At 39.8% G+C, this 14,892-nt stretch overlaps 1 protein-coding gene across 2 annotated transcripts; it reads left to right on the forward strand.

Moving 5' to 3' along the window:
* The first annotated feature begins 379 nt into the window (after positions 1 to 379).
* ANAPC7 (anaphase promoting complex subunit 7) lies at positions 380 to 11,985 on the forward strand. Of its 2 annotated transcripts, none has more exons than XM_065417644.1 (11): positions 380 to 557; positions 1,471 to 1,657; positions 2,068 to 2,187; positions 5,190 to 5,301; positions 5,574 to 5,727; positions 7,368 to 7,510; positions 8,121 to 8,238; positions 8,680 to 8,876; positions 9,224 to 9,448; positions 9,902 to 10,052; positions 11,316 to 11,985. In XM_065417644.1, the coding sequence occupies exons 1-11, from the start codon at positions 457 to 459 to the stop codon at positions 11,503 to 11,505; spliced, it is 1,698 nt and encodes a 565-aa protein (XP_065273716.1). In that variant the 5' UTR covers positions 380 to 456; the 3' UTR covers positions 11,506 to 11,985. The 2 variants fall into 2 exon arrangements, with proteins under 2 accessions (XP_065273716.1, XP_065273717.1); XM_065417645.1 differs by having other exon boundaries at positions 468 to 557; positions 1,521 to 1,657.
* Positions 11,986 to 14,892: the final 2,907 nt, after the last annotated feature.

The raw sequence follows: 14,892 nt of genomic DNA on the forward strand, positions 1-14,892 counted from the left end.
CCAGAACATGTTGTACCAAGGCCCAGCTCCGTTCCTTCAAAAGCTGCCGAGCCCGACAGCCACTGCCCACGAACACGTGACTCAGGGCGTCTAGTGCGACACAAGGCACGGAGGGCAGAGACAGCCGCTGCGCATGCGTAGAGTGTTTCAGCTGCGGGGGCGACCATTATTGTGCCTGCTAGAAAATGTCATCGCTTTGTAGCCTACCCCTTCAGCGGCAGCGATTTTAATGGTGGAGGAGATGCAAGGCTGGCACCTGGGCGGATTTCCATGGGGTCCCCACGGAGAGGTTTTTAAACTGAGGCGTGAGTGAGGGCCACCTAGAGAGGTATTATGGACTCCTGCCTGCGAGGACCCCTAGGTGGCGCCATTTTGGAGTCGCAGCGGGCTGAGGAAGCGCTGTCTCTTCCGACCCCATCCCCGGCCGGCGCCCCTCGTTCCACTCCGGCCTCCAGGATGAGCGTGGTGGAGCATGTGCGGGAGATGGCGGCTGCCGGGCTCCACTCCAATGTGCGGCTCCTCAGCGGGCTCCTGCTCACCATGAGCGGCAACAACCCGTGAGTGCCGCCGGCAGGGGGCTCTGTGGGGGCGGCAAGAGACCGGGGGCTGAGGCAAGGGCGCTCCTGGTGTGGGGGAGGCTGCGGGGTGATGGGGGAGGGGGCCTACGCGTCCCTCGGTGGGGAATGGGGGGGGGGGGGTGAAATAAGGAGCTAAGAGCTTCGTGGGGCCCTGCGGGAGCCCCAGTGGGAGAAGGTCCTGCCTGGGGTAACAGATCGGGGCTGCAGTTGCTTGAGGTCTGTACCTGGCTCTGCCAGACACTTGCTGTGGGATCATTAGCAGGTCCCAGTTGTCACAGTTCCCCTCTGTGTAAAACGGGACCAGCAATATGCTCCCGGATGAGGCTCTTTGAGATGTGTGTATGAAAAGCCCTATAACTGCTAAGAGTTTCAGCTTCCCAGGCGGGGCAATCGAGAGACAAGGTGACTTACCCATCACTTTCTGATGGATCATCAGAGGATATGCCACCCACATCATTCTCCTCCTGTTGACAGTGATGATCGTGGACATAGCGTCTTTCAGCACTTAAGCTCCGGTGCATTGTCTGTGTTCAGTGTACTTCGTGAACCATAATTGTTACTAACAAAAATTAAAATACAGTCCTAAAATTGAGTTCTTGGCTCTCAAATCTGCCTGTTGCAGAGGATGGTTAACAACAGTTACCATTGTAAGGTCTTAACAGATGATTAACAAATAAAAGGTGTTCTAATTGGGGCAATTGTGTTTAAGATGGAACTTGCTTGTAGTTGGGTTTATTTATTTAAGGGTACAAATATTGCACTCTTAGTTCTTCCAGATTTCAGGCACAGCCAGGGGATTTAATTACTAATACTGAAAAATTAGGATTTAGCAATTTTCCTCCTATTATGTAATCAGTTACTTTAAGCTGATATCTTTTTTAATTTCTTCTAGTGAGTTATTCTCGCCATCACAAAAGTACCAGCTTCTTGTATATCATGCAGATTCCCTCTTCCATGACAAGGAATATAGGAATGCTGTAAGTAAGTATACAATGGCCTTGCAGCAGAAGAAAGCATTAAGTAAAACTTCAAAAGTAAGACCCTCTACTGGGAATGCTGCAGCCACTCCACAAAGTCAGGTATTTGGAAATAGAGTAACATACTGCATATAACTCTTATTCTTCCTGTAAAATGAAATATTGGTGAATTAAATGTTGTAGCGGTAGACTATAAAATTACCAAAGCAAAGAAGCCTGAATTTTGTGGCTATTTAATTTTGAAAATGTGTCTGACCACTACTTTCTAATGAAAAGCTTAAGTTGGTCTCAAATGTCAGAGAGAATGCTCATTTAATTTGTAGTTTTCATTAGCAAGAGAGAAGATAGTCTGCATTATAAAAGTACAACCTACTGTCATCTTTACATTTTATATCTTGACTTTGTTAATGAAAATACAAGTCTTTCATAAGATTTTAGTAATTTAGACTCTGTTTTATATAGTTAGACAACATTTGAGAGAGATTACATTTTAGTGATCAATTTTATTTTAGTGTCTGCCATCTGAAATTGAAGTGAAATACAAGATGGCTGAATGTTACACAATGTTGAAGCAAGATAAAGATGCTATTGCTATACTAGATGGAATTCCTTCAAGACAGAGAACCCCCAAGGTAGGTTCTCGAATTGATTTGTGGCAAACAGTAGTTTAGATGTTTTTGGAGTTGTATAGTCATATTTGCTCAAGAATTAAGATGTAGCATATAGAGGTAAAGAGACTAAACCTTGACATTTGTGCTTACAATATTTAAATGAGTTATTTGGAAACAATGGCTAAACACTTCTAAATTATCTGAGTTTAGTAAGCATATCTTCTTTAAAACCAGGTAGTCTCTATATGGAATTTCTTTGTTTGAAAGAGTTCACCAAACTAATAGGAGCTAAATGTTTTTGGATGTCTTTAACAGGTAATTCCTGTGACAATTACCTGGGTAATTTTATTAATGCTAGTGGGAATTACAAAATCTTCTCTATGCATGAGGAACAATAGACACCTTGACATGTACTGATAAGCTATTGAGAGCATGTATACTTAACCTATTTAGGATTGAAGTCTCTATTAGCTATGCAAAATTCTACTCTCCGCAGCTGACGCCTCTGAGGTTTTTGGAAGGTAGTAGAAGTAGTTTTTACAATTCTGGGAAAGAGTAATTGCTGCTCTAGACAAAAGTGGTAAAAATGCCTTAGCTCTGACTATGCTAATACTCCCACCAGTGCTACCACCAGAGGTAGTAAAACAATGGACAGTTCTTGAAAACAGTGAAAATACAGTTAATAGGAAATTAAGTGTTGTCACCTTGTTTTGTCACTCTACCAGTGGGAGTCTCTTAAGAGAGAAGTGGGTTGTAGCCCACGAAAGCTTATGCTCTAATAAATTTGTTAGTCTCTAAGGTGCCACAAGTACTCCTGTTATTCTTAAGAGAGGACTCTCTTTCTTCCTTAAGATTCTTCTCACACTTTTTAATGATTTAGATAGTGCTAAATCAACGAGGAGTACTTGTGGCACCTTAGAAACTAACAAATTTGATGGTGTCCAGTTTGCAAACTAATTCCAGTTCTGCAGTTTCTCGTTGGAGTCTGTTTTTGAAGTTTTTTTGTTGAAGAATTGCCACTTTTAAGTCTGTTATTGAGTGTCCAGGGAGATTGAAGTGTTCTCCGACTGGTTTTTGAATGTTATAATTCTTGACGTCTGATTTGTGTCCATTTATTCTTTTGCGTAGAGACTGTCCGGTTTGGCCAACGTACATGGCAGAGGGGCATTGCTGGCACATGATGGCATTTATCACATTGGTAGATGTGCAGGTGAACGAGCCCCTGATGGTGTGGCTGATGTGATTAGGTCCTATGATGGTGTCCTTTGAATAGATACGTGGACAGAGTTGGCAACGGGGTTTGTTGCAGGGATGGGTTCCTGGGTTAGTGTTTTTGTTGTGTGGTGTGTAGTTGCTGGTGAGTATTTGCTTCAGGTTGGGGGGCTGTCTGTAAGCGAGGACTGGCCTGTCTCCCAAGGTCTGTGAGAGTGAGCAATCGTCCTTCAGAATAGGTTGTAGATCCTTGATGATGCGCTGGAGAGGTTTTAGTTGGGGGCTGAAGGTGACGGCTAGCGGCGTTCTGTTACTTTCTTTGTTGTGCCTGTCCTGTAGTAGGTGACTTCTGGGTACCCTTCTGGCTCTGTCAATCTGTTTCTTCACTTCACCAGGTGGGTATTGTAGTTTTAATAACTCTTGATAGAGATCCTATAGGTGTTTGTCTCTGTCTGAGGGATTGGAGCAAATGCAGTTGTATCTTAGAGCGTGGCTTACAGACGGCCCCCCAACCTGAAGCAAATATCACCAGCAACTACACACCACTTAAAAGTGGCAATTCTTCAACAAAAAAACTTCAAAAACAAACTCCAATGAGAAACTGCAGAACTGGAGTTAAACTGCAAACTGGGAGTGGATGGGTCACTACAAAAACTAAAAACTAATTTCCCCATGCTAATTTCCCCTTACTGTTACTCACACCTTCTTGTCAACTGTTTGAAATGGGCCACCCTGATTACCACTACAAACGTGATTTTTTTCCTCCTGTTGATAATAGCCCACTTCCACTTTAATTGAATTGTCTCGTTAGAACTGACCCCCCCACTTGGTAAGGCAACTCCCATCTTTTCATGTACTGTGTGTGTATATATATATTCTGCCTACTGTATTTTCCACTCCATGCATCTGATGAAGTGGGTTTTAGCCCATGAAAGCTTATGCCCAAATAAATGTGTTAGTCTCTAAGGTGCCACAAGTACTCCTCGTTGTCTTTGCTGATACAGGCTACCACTCTAGAACATGTCAGGGTGCTAAATGTTTAGGACACTTAGTATTTTGCACTAATACTACTGAGACTTTGCTTGCTGGTTCTGTCATCTAGATAATCTCTTAGGCCATTTACACCTCATGCATAACAACTTACATGTTAGCAGCATCCCATCTTAGCCAGTGAGTGGTAACCATAAGGTGTTCTACCTTAAGCAAGGCTTGCTGTACAGAAAAGGAAGAAAATTGAGGAAAGGAAAAGCTTCCTTCTATCCCTGCAAGCCAATTAACCAAAAATGCTTAAGCACTAGAACAACTAGCTGCATTGAGGGGGGAAAGCTTGCTCAAGCCACTTCTGCCCTTTCGTGAGCTGTGAATTCAGTCAGAGTTTAAATGCAGATCTACTCTCCACCTCTGAAATACAATTGCTCTGGTAGACTTCCATTGGTATGTGGAGAGAGCAAGTAAAAGGAAGCTATAATGTAATATATAGGCCTTTTCAGACATCACTTCTACTTATGTAAACACTTGCCCATCTTTTGAATGAATGTTCATAAAACACTTTTGAGATTCCTAGAGGCACTCCACTAGTGTATAATATTAGGATATCTCCACTTTTCTGTATTCTGAATCAGAAATGAGAAACACTTCTCATTTTATAAGAGTTGGTGACTTAAGAAGCAGGGCTCATAACTATTCTCTGTCCAGAGAGCTGGGAAGATGGGGCTATGCTTGATAATGAAAACATGACTTTTTGGTGAGGAACTCTGCTTTTCATAACTCTTGATTGGATTGTTCTCACAATCAGATTTTTTTGATTACAGATTAACATGATGTTGGCAAATTTGTACAAGAAGGCAGGTCAAGAACGCTCATCTGTTACCAGTTACAAAGAAGTTCTGAGACAGTGTCCATTAGCACTCGATGCCATACTAGGTAGAGACTTTTTCCCCACCAAGTATCTAATATTAAAAATTACATCAAGCAACATTATCACTAAAATATGAGATGTGTAAAACATATTAGTAAACTAGCTCATTTGCATGCAGTACAGGCTGCATGCAATCTACAAGTTGTACAGGAGCATTGTAGCTAACTGCCTGTATAAATTCAAAGGCATGGGATTCTCCATCTTTAGACATTTTAACTAATTTGTATGTCAAACTGTTCTGGATACTTGGATTTGACTAGTGTATTTTTCTGAATAGGTTTGCTGTCCCTTTCAGTAAAAGGGGCAGAAGTGGCTTCCATGACGATGAATGTTATTCAAAGCATCCCTAACTTGGACTGGCTTTCAGTGTGGATCAAAGCATATGCATTTGTGCACATTGGAGATAATACTAGAGCAATCAACACCATCTGGTAAGAATCAAGGTGAATTAAATTACTGTTCTTGAGTCACTACTTCACATAGTGTTGTGACAGATTTAAACATGCTGTTTGGCACAGCATGATGCCTATTTTGTACTGTTGAGGACCTTGCAGTTGATCTGTAAACATTGCTTGGATTTTGTCAGATGCTGAACATAATATTAAAGTTTTTTTCCTGATTGGGGAAAAGTCTTGTTTTGGAAAACTTTAAAAAAGAAAGCGTAACAATATTTTTAGACTTGCTATCCATTTTTATTGTGATAATGTTAAGGTTCTGACAAACTATAAAAAATCAGGACATTTTTCCTTACTGGTCTTGGATTGTACCTAAGCTTCAGAGCATATAGAGTAAATAATATCTGAGATCTTTGCAAGATCTGGGTATTCTGTGAAGAAAGCTCCAATTAAAGTAAATAGTTCTGCAAAGGCTATACACTCTTTCATGGGGAAGAGAAGGTACCTTGTATCTCCTTAGACCAGAGTGCTTAATTTTAAAATACAAAGTTGTTTTAATTTACAGAATTGAAAAGAAGCTTCTTAAATTACAATCTTTTTGTAACTGAAAACACCAGTGCAGCTACTTTTGAAAACTGACCGCTGGAAACTAGTTTAAACTTTTTGTGACTTAACTATACATTTCTAGAACATGAATGGAAACTGAGAACCCCTTAATGATGCTGTGCTGTTGGTGCAATTTCTTTGCTCAGATGCTCTTATAAAAGCTACAAGTTTCAGTCAATGCAGGTAAACCTAACTAGGGCATGAAGTTTAAAAAACCTATTTCCTTTAGGATGTCTATTGCATTGTGCTTTACTTGAAGCTGCGTTTGAAGTCCAGCTGGTGTAGATTCCTAGTGTCTGTCTCCTAAACCAGTGGTTCTCAAACTTTTGTACTGGTGACCCCTTTCACATAGCAAGCCTCTGAGTGCGACACCCCCCCCCTTATAAAGTAAAAACCCATTTTTATATATTTAACACCATTATAAATGCTGGAGGCAAAGCGGGCTTTGGGGTGGAGGCTGACACCTCACGACCCCCATGTAATAACCTCACGACCCCCTGAGGGGTCCCGACCCCCAGTTTGAGAACCCCTGTCCTAAACGATCATTGCCTGGGGTTAATGGTGTGAACTGGCTACCTTGTTTGTGGGGGCACCTCAAGTTGCTGGTGATTATCTGTAAAGCCCTTCATGGGTCTAAGACAACAGTATTTGAGACACCCCCATGCCCAGTTTATCTAGGGTGCAGCTATTTATTTCTGGCATCGAACTCGGGGGCTGGCAGCAAGATATCTTCAGTAGAGGGTCCTTGCTTAAGAACTCTCTCTCTCTCTCTCTCTCCCAGTTTGGCAGCCTTCAAGGAACAATGTAAGTTGTATGTATGTCATCAAATAGGTTTTTTTGGACGAGTGTTCAAATGGTGGGTGTGTGGTCACTCAGTAAAGAGTGAGCGTCAGGTAACAATATAGATGATACCAGGTCTTGTGGTAACTGTAGGCCTTTAAATGAATGACACTTAAAATCATAATTTTACAAGTGTATTTCAGAGATAATTTACAGGTTCCAAAGAGTTTTAGCATTCAAACAGTACATAACCAGGTGCTAGTTTAAATGGCATTTCTTTTCTCTTAAAGCTCATTAGAAAAAAAGTCTTTACTGAGGGATAATGTGGATCTATTGGGTAGCTTAGCAGACCTGTACTTCCGAGCTGGAGATAATAAAAACTCAATTCTGAAATTTGAGCAGGCACAAATGCTGGATCCTTATCTGATAAAAGGTAAGTAATTGTAAATTCTGAAAGTTGCCCTAGCATGCTAACCCCTTGAATGACACTAGCACAGCAGGTGCATCTAGTTCACATTCCACTAAAGGCTTAGAACAGCTACATAATTATTTATCAGCATAGCAGGTGCATAGTTTCTGTCCATACCCAGAAGCAGTTGGAGGCAGTCATAGTATAAAGTGGGTGTTTCTTACACCTCATTAAAAATTACAGTACTTCAAGAAGTTAGTATAGCTGTACACCAGGCTATCCAAAGAGGAACATAGTACTAACAAATTTAGTTTAAGAAACTTGTGTGTTCTGTTTTTCCTTCTGAATGAACTATGTCTTTGTTGTAAACTGTCTAGAATTCTTCATGCTCTCATTTTATACCTGTTTTTTCTTGATTCCTCCTCCACCTTTAAGGTGAAAGTGCAGAGTCTGGTGCTCAGACTTAGTCCCAAAGCGCATGTATCCTTGCTACTCCTAGCTCATACAAGTGCTGTGAAATCACTGGCCCTTATGGTCAAGTTCCATTGTGACCTTAAATCTTCATAAAGCTTTTAAGGGTTATAATTAGGAGCTCAGCAATACTACAACTGATCCCAAAGTATTTCATTTTTAGGAATGGACGTATATGGCTACTTATTGGCACGTGACGGTCGACTGGAGGATGTGGAGAACTTGGGCTGCCGTCTTTTCAATATTTCTGATCAGCATGCAGAACCGTGGGTGGTGTCAGGGTAACTTCCATTTACTTTTCACTTCCTCGCATCCACTGGCTCCTTAGCTAACCTGTCTTAGGAGCTTGAATGTGTTTGTGGCAATGTGTTCAGGTTTCATTAGTTTGGAAGCTGTACTTATCCTGTGAGTCTGCTGTTCTACTTAAACATTTAGTTCTTGGTCTAACTTTAAAATATCTTACTAGATACATATTAAATCTTTCAATCCTTTTCTGGCTGTATTTAAACACCTTGGAGTTGTTGGGTCTGTCAGATAACTAATGTTGCTGTAACTAAGTACCTGAATCACCAGTTTTGTTAAAGGCTAATAAGCATCATATTTTGTTAATATCTTTTAAAGTAACTGTGCATGCTATAAATCCATCAGTTGCTTTTCTTTTCAGCTTTCCATGAATGACTTTTGGTAGTGCACACTTATCACCATTGCTCTTCTTTTTATAGGTGTCACAGTTTCTACAGTAAGCGATACTCCCGTGCCTTGTATTTAGGAGCCAAAGCTATTCAGCTGAATAGTAATAGTGTTCAAGCTTTGCTGCTGAAAGGGGCTGCTCTTAGAAATATGGGACGAGTACAAGAGGCAATTATACATTTCCGAGAAGCAATACGCCTTGCACCTTGCAGGCTTGACTGTTATGAAGGCAAGTAAAGTCCAATGACTCTTGTATACAATTTTGATAGGGCTCTGGTGTACAATGGTGTCATGGTATAGGAAGAGTATAAATTGCCTCCCAGAGTTCCCTGCAGGTGAAGTAACATTGCTATAGGTTAATTAGTGATATTGGAAAAACTCACTAAATAGAGCTGGAGATAGGGAGAAGAGGGGGAAATATTAGACATTAAATGCATGCTTGTTAAACAAAAATAGCTGAATTTGATGTACTGAGAAGCATGCTTATTAAACTCTGATACAGTCTCTGTAAACAGATTGTTAGTATGCCAGTGTGTAAATATTAATGCACAGTAACCTCTTCTTTTTGGTCTTCAGGCCTCATTGATTGTTATCTGGCATCCAACAGTATCCGTGAAGCAATGGTTATGGCTAACAATGTGTACAAAACCCTGGGAGCAAATGCACAGACGCTTACTCTGTTAGCAACAGTCTGTCTTGAAGATCCAGTCACACAAGAGAAAGCAAAAACCTTATTAGATAAGGCACTGACACAGAGACCGGATTACATTAAAGCGGTGGTAAAAAAAGCGGAGCTTCTTAGTAAGTTTCTTTTCTTTGAGATGTCTCTTCCTTGTCCAGTTTATTTGAATCATATCTTACATGAAAGTGAGTGTTCCACAAAGTCACTAATATGAAAAACACTATACAAATGTTACAGCCAAAGACTGATCAGTTCTGTGTAAAAGAAAAATTACAGGATGCCTGCCTTAAGATATGAATTGCTTAGATATTACAGTGATTGGCACTATAGTAATGCTTCAGATGGAAGAAATTATAACTTACTGATTATTTAAGAGAATCATGTATGCATTGATTTGGTTTAAAATATAACACTTAGAGCAAGAACTGTGTTTTCAGAAGATTTAATTATCACCAACTGCAGATGGTTTTAGGAATAAAGATGAGGATTATGATAGTGTTTTAGATCATCCACAAAATAACTTGAATATATATCTAAACCATTAATAGAACTGTAGCTCTGCATGTCAACAGGTAGAGAACAGAAATATGAAGATGGAATAGCTTTGTTGAGGAATGCACTGGCCAATCAGAGTGACTGTGTTCTGCATCGAATACTGGGTGACTTTCTTGTAGCAGTCAGTGAATATCAAGAAGCCATGGACCAGTACAGTATTGCCCTAAGGTAAAACTTGTAGACCCTTGGGTTTTCTGTATGCTTCTTAGAAACTAAGAATTGCATGACTGCTGTAAGATGGCTTAGTACATCTTCAGTCACTTCTGTGGGGGGTAGGGGGGTTTGGTTGGTTGGGTGTTCCCCCAGCGCGCACACACTATCAGTGAATTTGGGATTGTCTACATTTTGAAGTGCTACAGTGGTACAACTGTACTGCTCTAGCTGTACTGCTGTAGCACTTCAGTGTAGACACTACCTATGCTGATGTGAGGGGTTCTTCCGTCAGCCTAGCACTGTCTACACAGGGGGTTAGGTCATCTTAACTATGCTGCTCAGGGATGTGGATTTTTCACACCCCCTAAGGGATGTAGTTAAGACAGCTTGATTTTTCTAGCGTAGACCATGTCTTTGTGTCTTATGTACTGCAATTCCCAATTCAAAGTCTCAAGGACAAACATTTACAATTGTAAACTTGTGTTAATGTTAAGTATCTTACCAGGCAGTCAATTGCTAGACCAATAAGAAGGATTAAGGCATGGATTTGTTTATAATTTCTTAAACTGTTCTATACTCTGTCAAGCACCTTGGGCTCCACCTTTTAGGCTGGAAGGTGCTGTATAAATGTAAGGGATTAACTAAATTCAAACGGAAAGGTTTTGATGTTCAACTGAATCAACTTTTCTTCTTACAATAAAACGGGTCCCTCAAACTCAAATAGAAAAGAATTATTTCAAACTTGGGTAAAATTTAGCATGTTTCAGAATAAGATGCCATATTTCCTAATAAAAAAATCTTACGTTCTCTGCATTATTAAAAGTTAAATACCTATCTTGAATACAACACCTTGTTATACCCACAAACCTTATAAACTGTAAGGTCAGGTAGGTTGGCTATTTTTGCCTGGATGGAGGTGCGGGAACAGTGTTTTTAGTGCTAGTCACTTAAATTGCATTAATCTGTCTTCTGTTGCTTTAGTTAGTATTGCCTAGAAGAATTGTGTAAGCTTCATTGGGAGGTTCATAGTGTTCAGACAAGTGCATTCTCAACGGTTAGGAATTTGTATATAGATGATGTAATTGGTGTTAATCGTGCTCTTCCATCTTTTGTCAAATGGTTATAACGTCAGTCTGAGGTCAAGTTGCAACATCTTTGAGTTCAAATATCGGTAGCAGTAAACAGGAAGTGGGGGGGAAGCAAGATGGAGTTGTTTTGATTAGACCTATTTCTAATGTTTACTACCTTAAGTTTGAGTAACCCTTTTTTCTCCCCCAGTTTGGATCCCAATGATCAGAAGTCTTTAGAAGGAATGCAGAAAATGGAAAAAGAGGAGAGTCCAACAGATGCAACCCAGGAAGAGGATGTGGATGACATGGAGGGAAGTGGAGAAGAAGGGGATTTGGAGGGCAGTGATAGTGAAGCAGCACAGTGGGCAGATCAAGAACAATGGTTTGGCATGCAGTGAAGATTTTACTTAAACTGATATGGGTTTCAGTTCTTGAATGTGCCCTGAGATCCATTGTTCTCTGAAGGAAGAACGTCCCCTGCAATTTTCGTATTAACAAAGTGGACTTTATAAAAACAACCGACTCTGAAACCTTTTAATAATTCTCTGCATCACAGTTCTGTTCATTTTTGTGATGCTTCCTATTTATCAATTACAAGATTGAGCTGAACCATGCTGGAGATTTGTAAGAGTGGCTTAGTCTTTTCTTGCTAAAGCTAGAATCTTGAGTATAAAGCATTTCATACAATATACCTATTGCAGGTGACTAAAATGTCAAAATTGGGTTCAAAACTAAGTAGTCTTGATCCTTAGCTATAGATGTAAATACAAGAGTTTTTTATTCCTTTGTGAAAGGCTTTATTCTTTTGTCTGGGCTCATGCTTGAATTCTTGTGGAAGCTTGTGGGAGTCACTTGTATGTATTTGAAGGGAGCAATTTTTCCTCTCTCTTCAGCCAATTAACCTGTTTGGTGTAAGGCATTGCACTAATTTTGAAGGTGGAATTTGTATCTCCAGCATCCCTGACTTATAGGATGCTTTGTAACTAATCAGTTTTTATGTGCAAAGAATAGTGCAATGTTAGAATTATAGTAATTTCCCCAATCCATACAAAGCCCCATAATCACTTAACCTGTATGTGAACATTTACTTCTAAATAGAGTTCAGTTTTATTTAGGTAAGTTACTAAAAGGCCTACAACAGCAGTGACACAAAGCCACTTCACATCCTGTCTGTGGCACTATCAGTTAAATTTTTTTTTTTAACTTCTCCATTGCATCACTAGTAGAAATTTTAAATTAGAATGGCTGTCTTGGCTTTCTTTATATTTTACACTTAAAATTTAGCTTTACCTATTGAAAATAGAATCTCGTGCTATCACCTACTAAAACGATACTGAATTGTCCATAGTAGAAATTGTCCACAGTGGGCATCTCTTATTAAAAGTAAATCTTTCACTGAAACCAGAAAACCAAACAAAACTATTTCTATGGCACTTAGATTTTGCAAGAGAATTACCCTTGTCCTAGTGTTTCACTCTTGGTTTACTTGCTTCTTGCTAAAACACATGTCTTTATTACGCTTTCTAATGGTGCTGTAGTTCACATTGTCTTCAGTCCATGGTCATGCATAGCTTTGTAATTCTGCCTTTGGCTGCTCAAGTCTATTGTACTGTTCAGTGCTGTCATAGCAGCTGAAGCAGAGGTTGACTGACTGGTTTTTGTACTGGAACTTTTTGATACTGTAGAGCAAATACTTGACACACACACAAAAGAAAACAACAAGCTTTTCACGAACTATAGTAGCATAGCACATACAAAAATAAAATACATTCCCAAAAGCATACATAAAAATACATATTAAAAGGAGGGGACGCTTAATCCTATAACACATTATAGCCTGTTGGTTTTGGGATGTTTAGCATGTGTAAGCATTACAGAGGCTGGATAGCTTCTTCCTGTTCATAGCCAGACAGCTACTGAGAATGGATAGTCTCCTCTTTCCAGTCTTTTAGCTGTGTTTGAGGGTGGGGGAAACCACTAGCTTTTCTCTAGTGTCAATTGAATTGCACTAAAGTAATTGAAAAATAAGCAAGCAGGTAGCCTGCCTTACTGTCCTATTATCGATGGTCTTAATTAAGAAGTCTGTTGGTTTATTATCTCATTTCACTAAACAGTGTGCAATCCAAATGGGCTACATTTAAACTAAAATCCTATTTAGGTAGCTGCTCTCTGAAATTGTGATCAGTACCCTTCCTGGCTCTAGTCTACTTCATGAAGATTTCAGCTGTTTGTCATTCAGCAGTGGATGGTGATAGGTTTCAACTCTTTTCGTGTTATTAATTCTTTACAGAAGGAAACTGTAAAAACCCAAACTGTTCCTTTTGCAATCTGTCCATTTCTTCCTTTCTCTGCAATAAACCTCAAAATCTGTGCTGCTTCTGAAGGTTAACCTAGGTAGGCTGATCAAAGTCTCTTAATTGTATGTCAGACCCTAGTTGTGAAAATCATAAGGGAGCATTTAATACTTGTAATCTGAAGTAAAGCAAAAAGGCATTGTGTGTTTAAAAGCTGACAAGAGTGTGTGGGAGGCATATGGTGTATGTTTTAAATTGGCAGCTGCTCAGCTGAGGGTTTTTACTTCAGATGACTCATTCAGATGCCCCTAATCAGAGCTGCTCTTATAGCTTCCAGCTGTGTTAGCACCATGCATTGCACCACTTCTTTCTCTCTAAAGCAAGGTTTACGTGGCACAAGAAACCTGAAGTCTGGAGCCCAGTCATAGAATGGTTCAGAGTGTTTGCAGGTAGGAAAGTGTGAACACGTGTCTGTTAGTTTTCTCACCTTAGGCTACATCTAACCAAAGAGAATGATCTAACTATTGAATAGCTACAGCAAGTGCTGTGAATGATGAAGAATTTTGAAAACCTTTATCCTGTAGTAGCATAAACCAGCTCCTGCAGGCTGGTCCTTTCATTTCATGCAAGGCCCAGCCTTGATCCCCTTAGTAAGTGATGGAAGGAACCCAATTAAATGTTAGGGAGAGGTAAAATTAGATTGCATTTTTGCTTATTTTAAAGTAAGATCTTGGCATCCATATGCAAGCAAATTGTTATTGGGTAAGACTTCTGTTAAGACAGTCTCTTTGACAAGAATGGAGGTCAGATTTCAAGAGGAGTTTCTGCTGTAAAAAACTTCCTTGTCGATTTCCTTTATGGGCAGCTGTGGAAAGCTTAATTTAGACTCCTTTTTACATCCAAGAATAAAACAACATCAACATCCAAGAATATGGCCCCCTGTTTTTTGGGTTTTTTTGAGAGAGAGCGCGCTCTGCTCATTATCTAAAATATAAAAAGCTCAGCCAGGTTCTGCAGTAATGGGTACCTCTATTAATGCATATAATAATGTTAGAGCTGTATTGATCATATCATTTATATGAGTTTGCTAATGAGTGTACTGTGGATGGATATGGAATTATTTTAAAGAATATTTTAACATGTTTATCTCAATTCTAAGGGAATCCTTGGTCTATTAAAGACCCTTCATTAACAGTCTAATTTTAGAATGTGAGCTGTTTTTACAACCTTGTGCTCCTGAATCCTGTGATTTGTTCCTAGTTTAGGGAATATAGTTAATGCAATTAGCCCATAACAAGTAGTTGTCCTCATTCAGTACCTTAATCCTTTGCTGTGTACACCAAGAGATAATGAAACCCAAAACTAAAGCTCAACCCATGTCAAGAGTGCGATGTAAACTCCCTAAAGCGATGCAATTCATAGGTGAGGTTGGAATGTCATAGCTACCCAACTGCTTTTTGCAGTACAAATGGCAGATTATCTACTCTTTCA

Source organism: Emys orbicularis, chromosome 16 (genome assembly GCF_028017835.1).
Source record: "Emys orbicularis isolate rEmyOrb1 chromosome 16, rEmyOrb1.hap1, whole genome shotgun sequence".
NCBI lineage: Eukaryota > Metazoa > Chordata > Testudines > Emydidae > Emys > Emys orbicularis.

Excerpts from the sequence above, each read along its gene's own strand:
- ANAPC7 (XM_065417644.1), top strand. The coding sequence starts at position 457 with ATGAGCGTGGTGGAGCATGTGCGGGAGATGGCGGCTGCCGGGCTCCAC. Across the intron at positions 1,658-2,067 it reads CAGCCACTCCACAAAGTCAG|TGTCTGCCATCTGAAATTGA; the intron begins GTATTTGGAAAT and ends ATTTTATTTTAG. Across the intron at positions 8,239-8,679 it reads GAACCGTGGGTGGTGTCAGG|GTGTCACAGTTTCTACAGTA; the intron begins GTAACTTCCATT and ends TTCTTTTTATAG.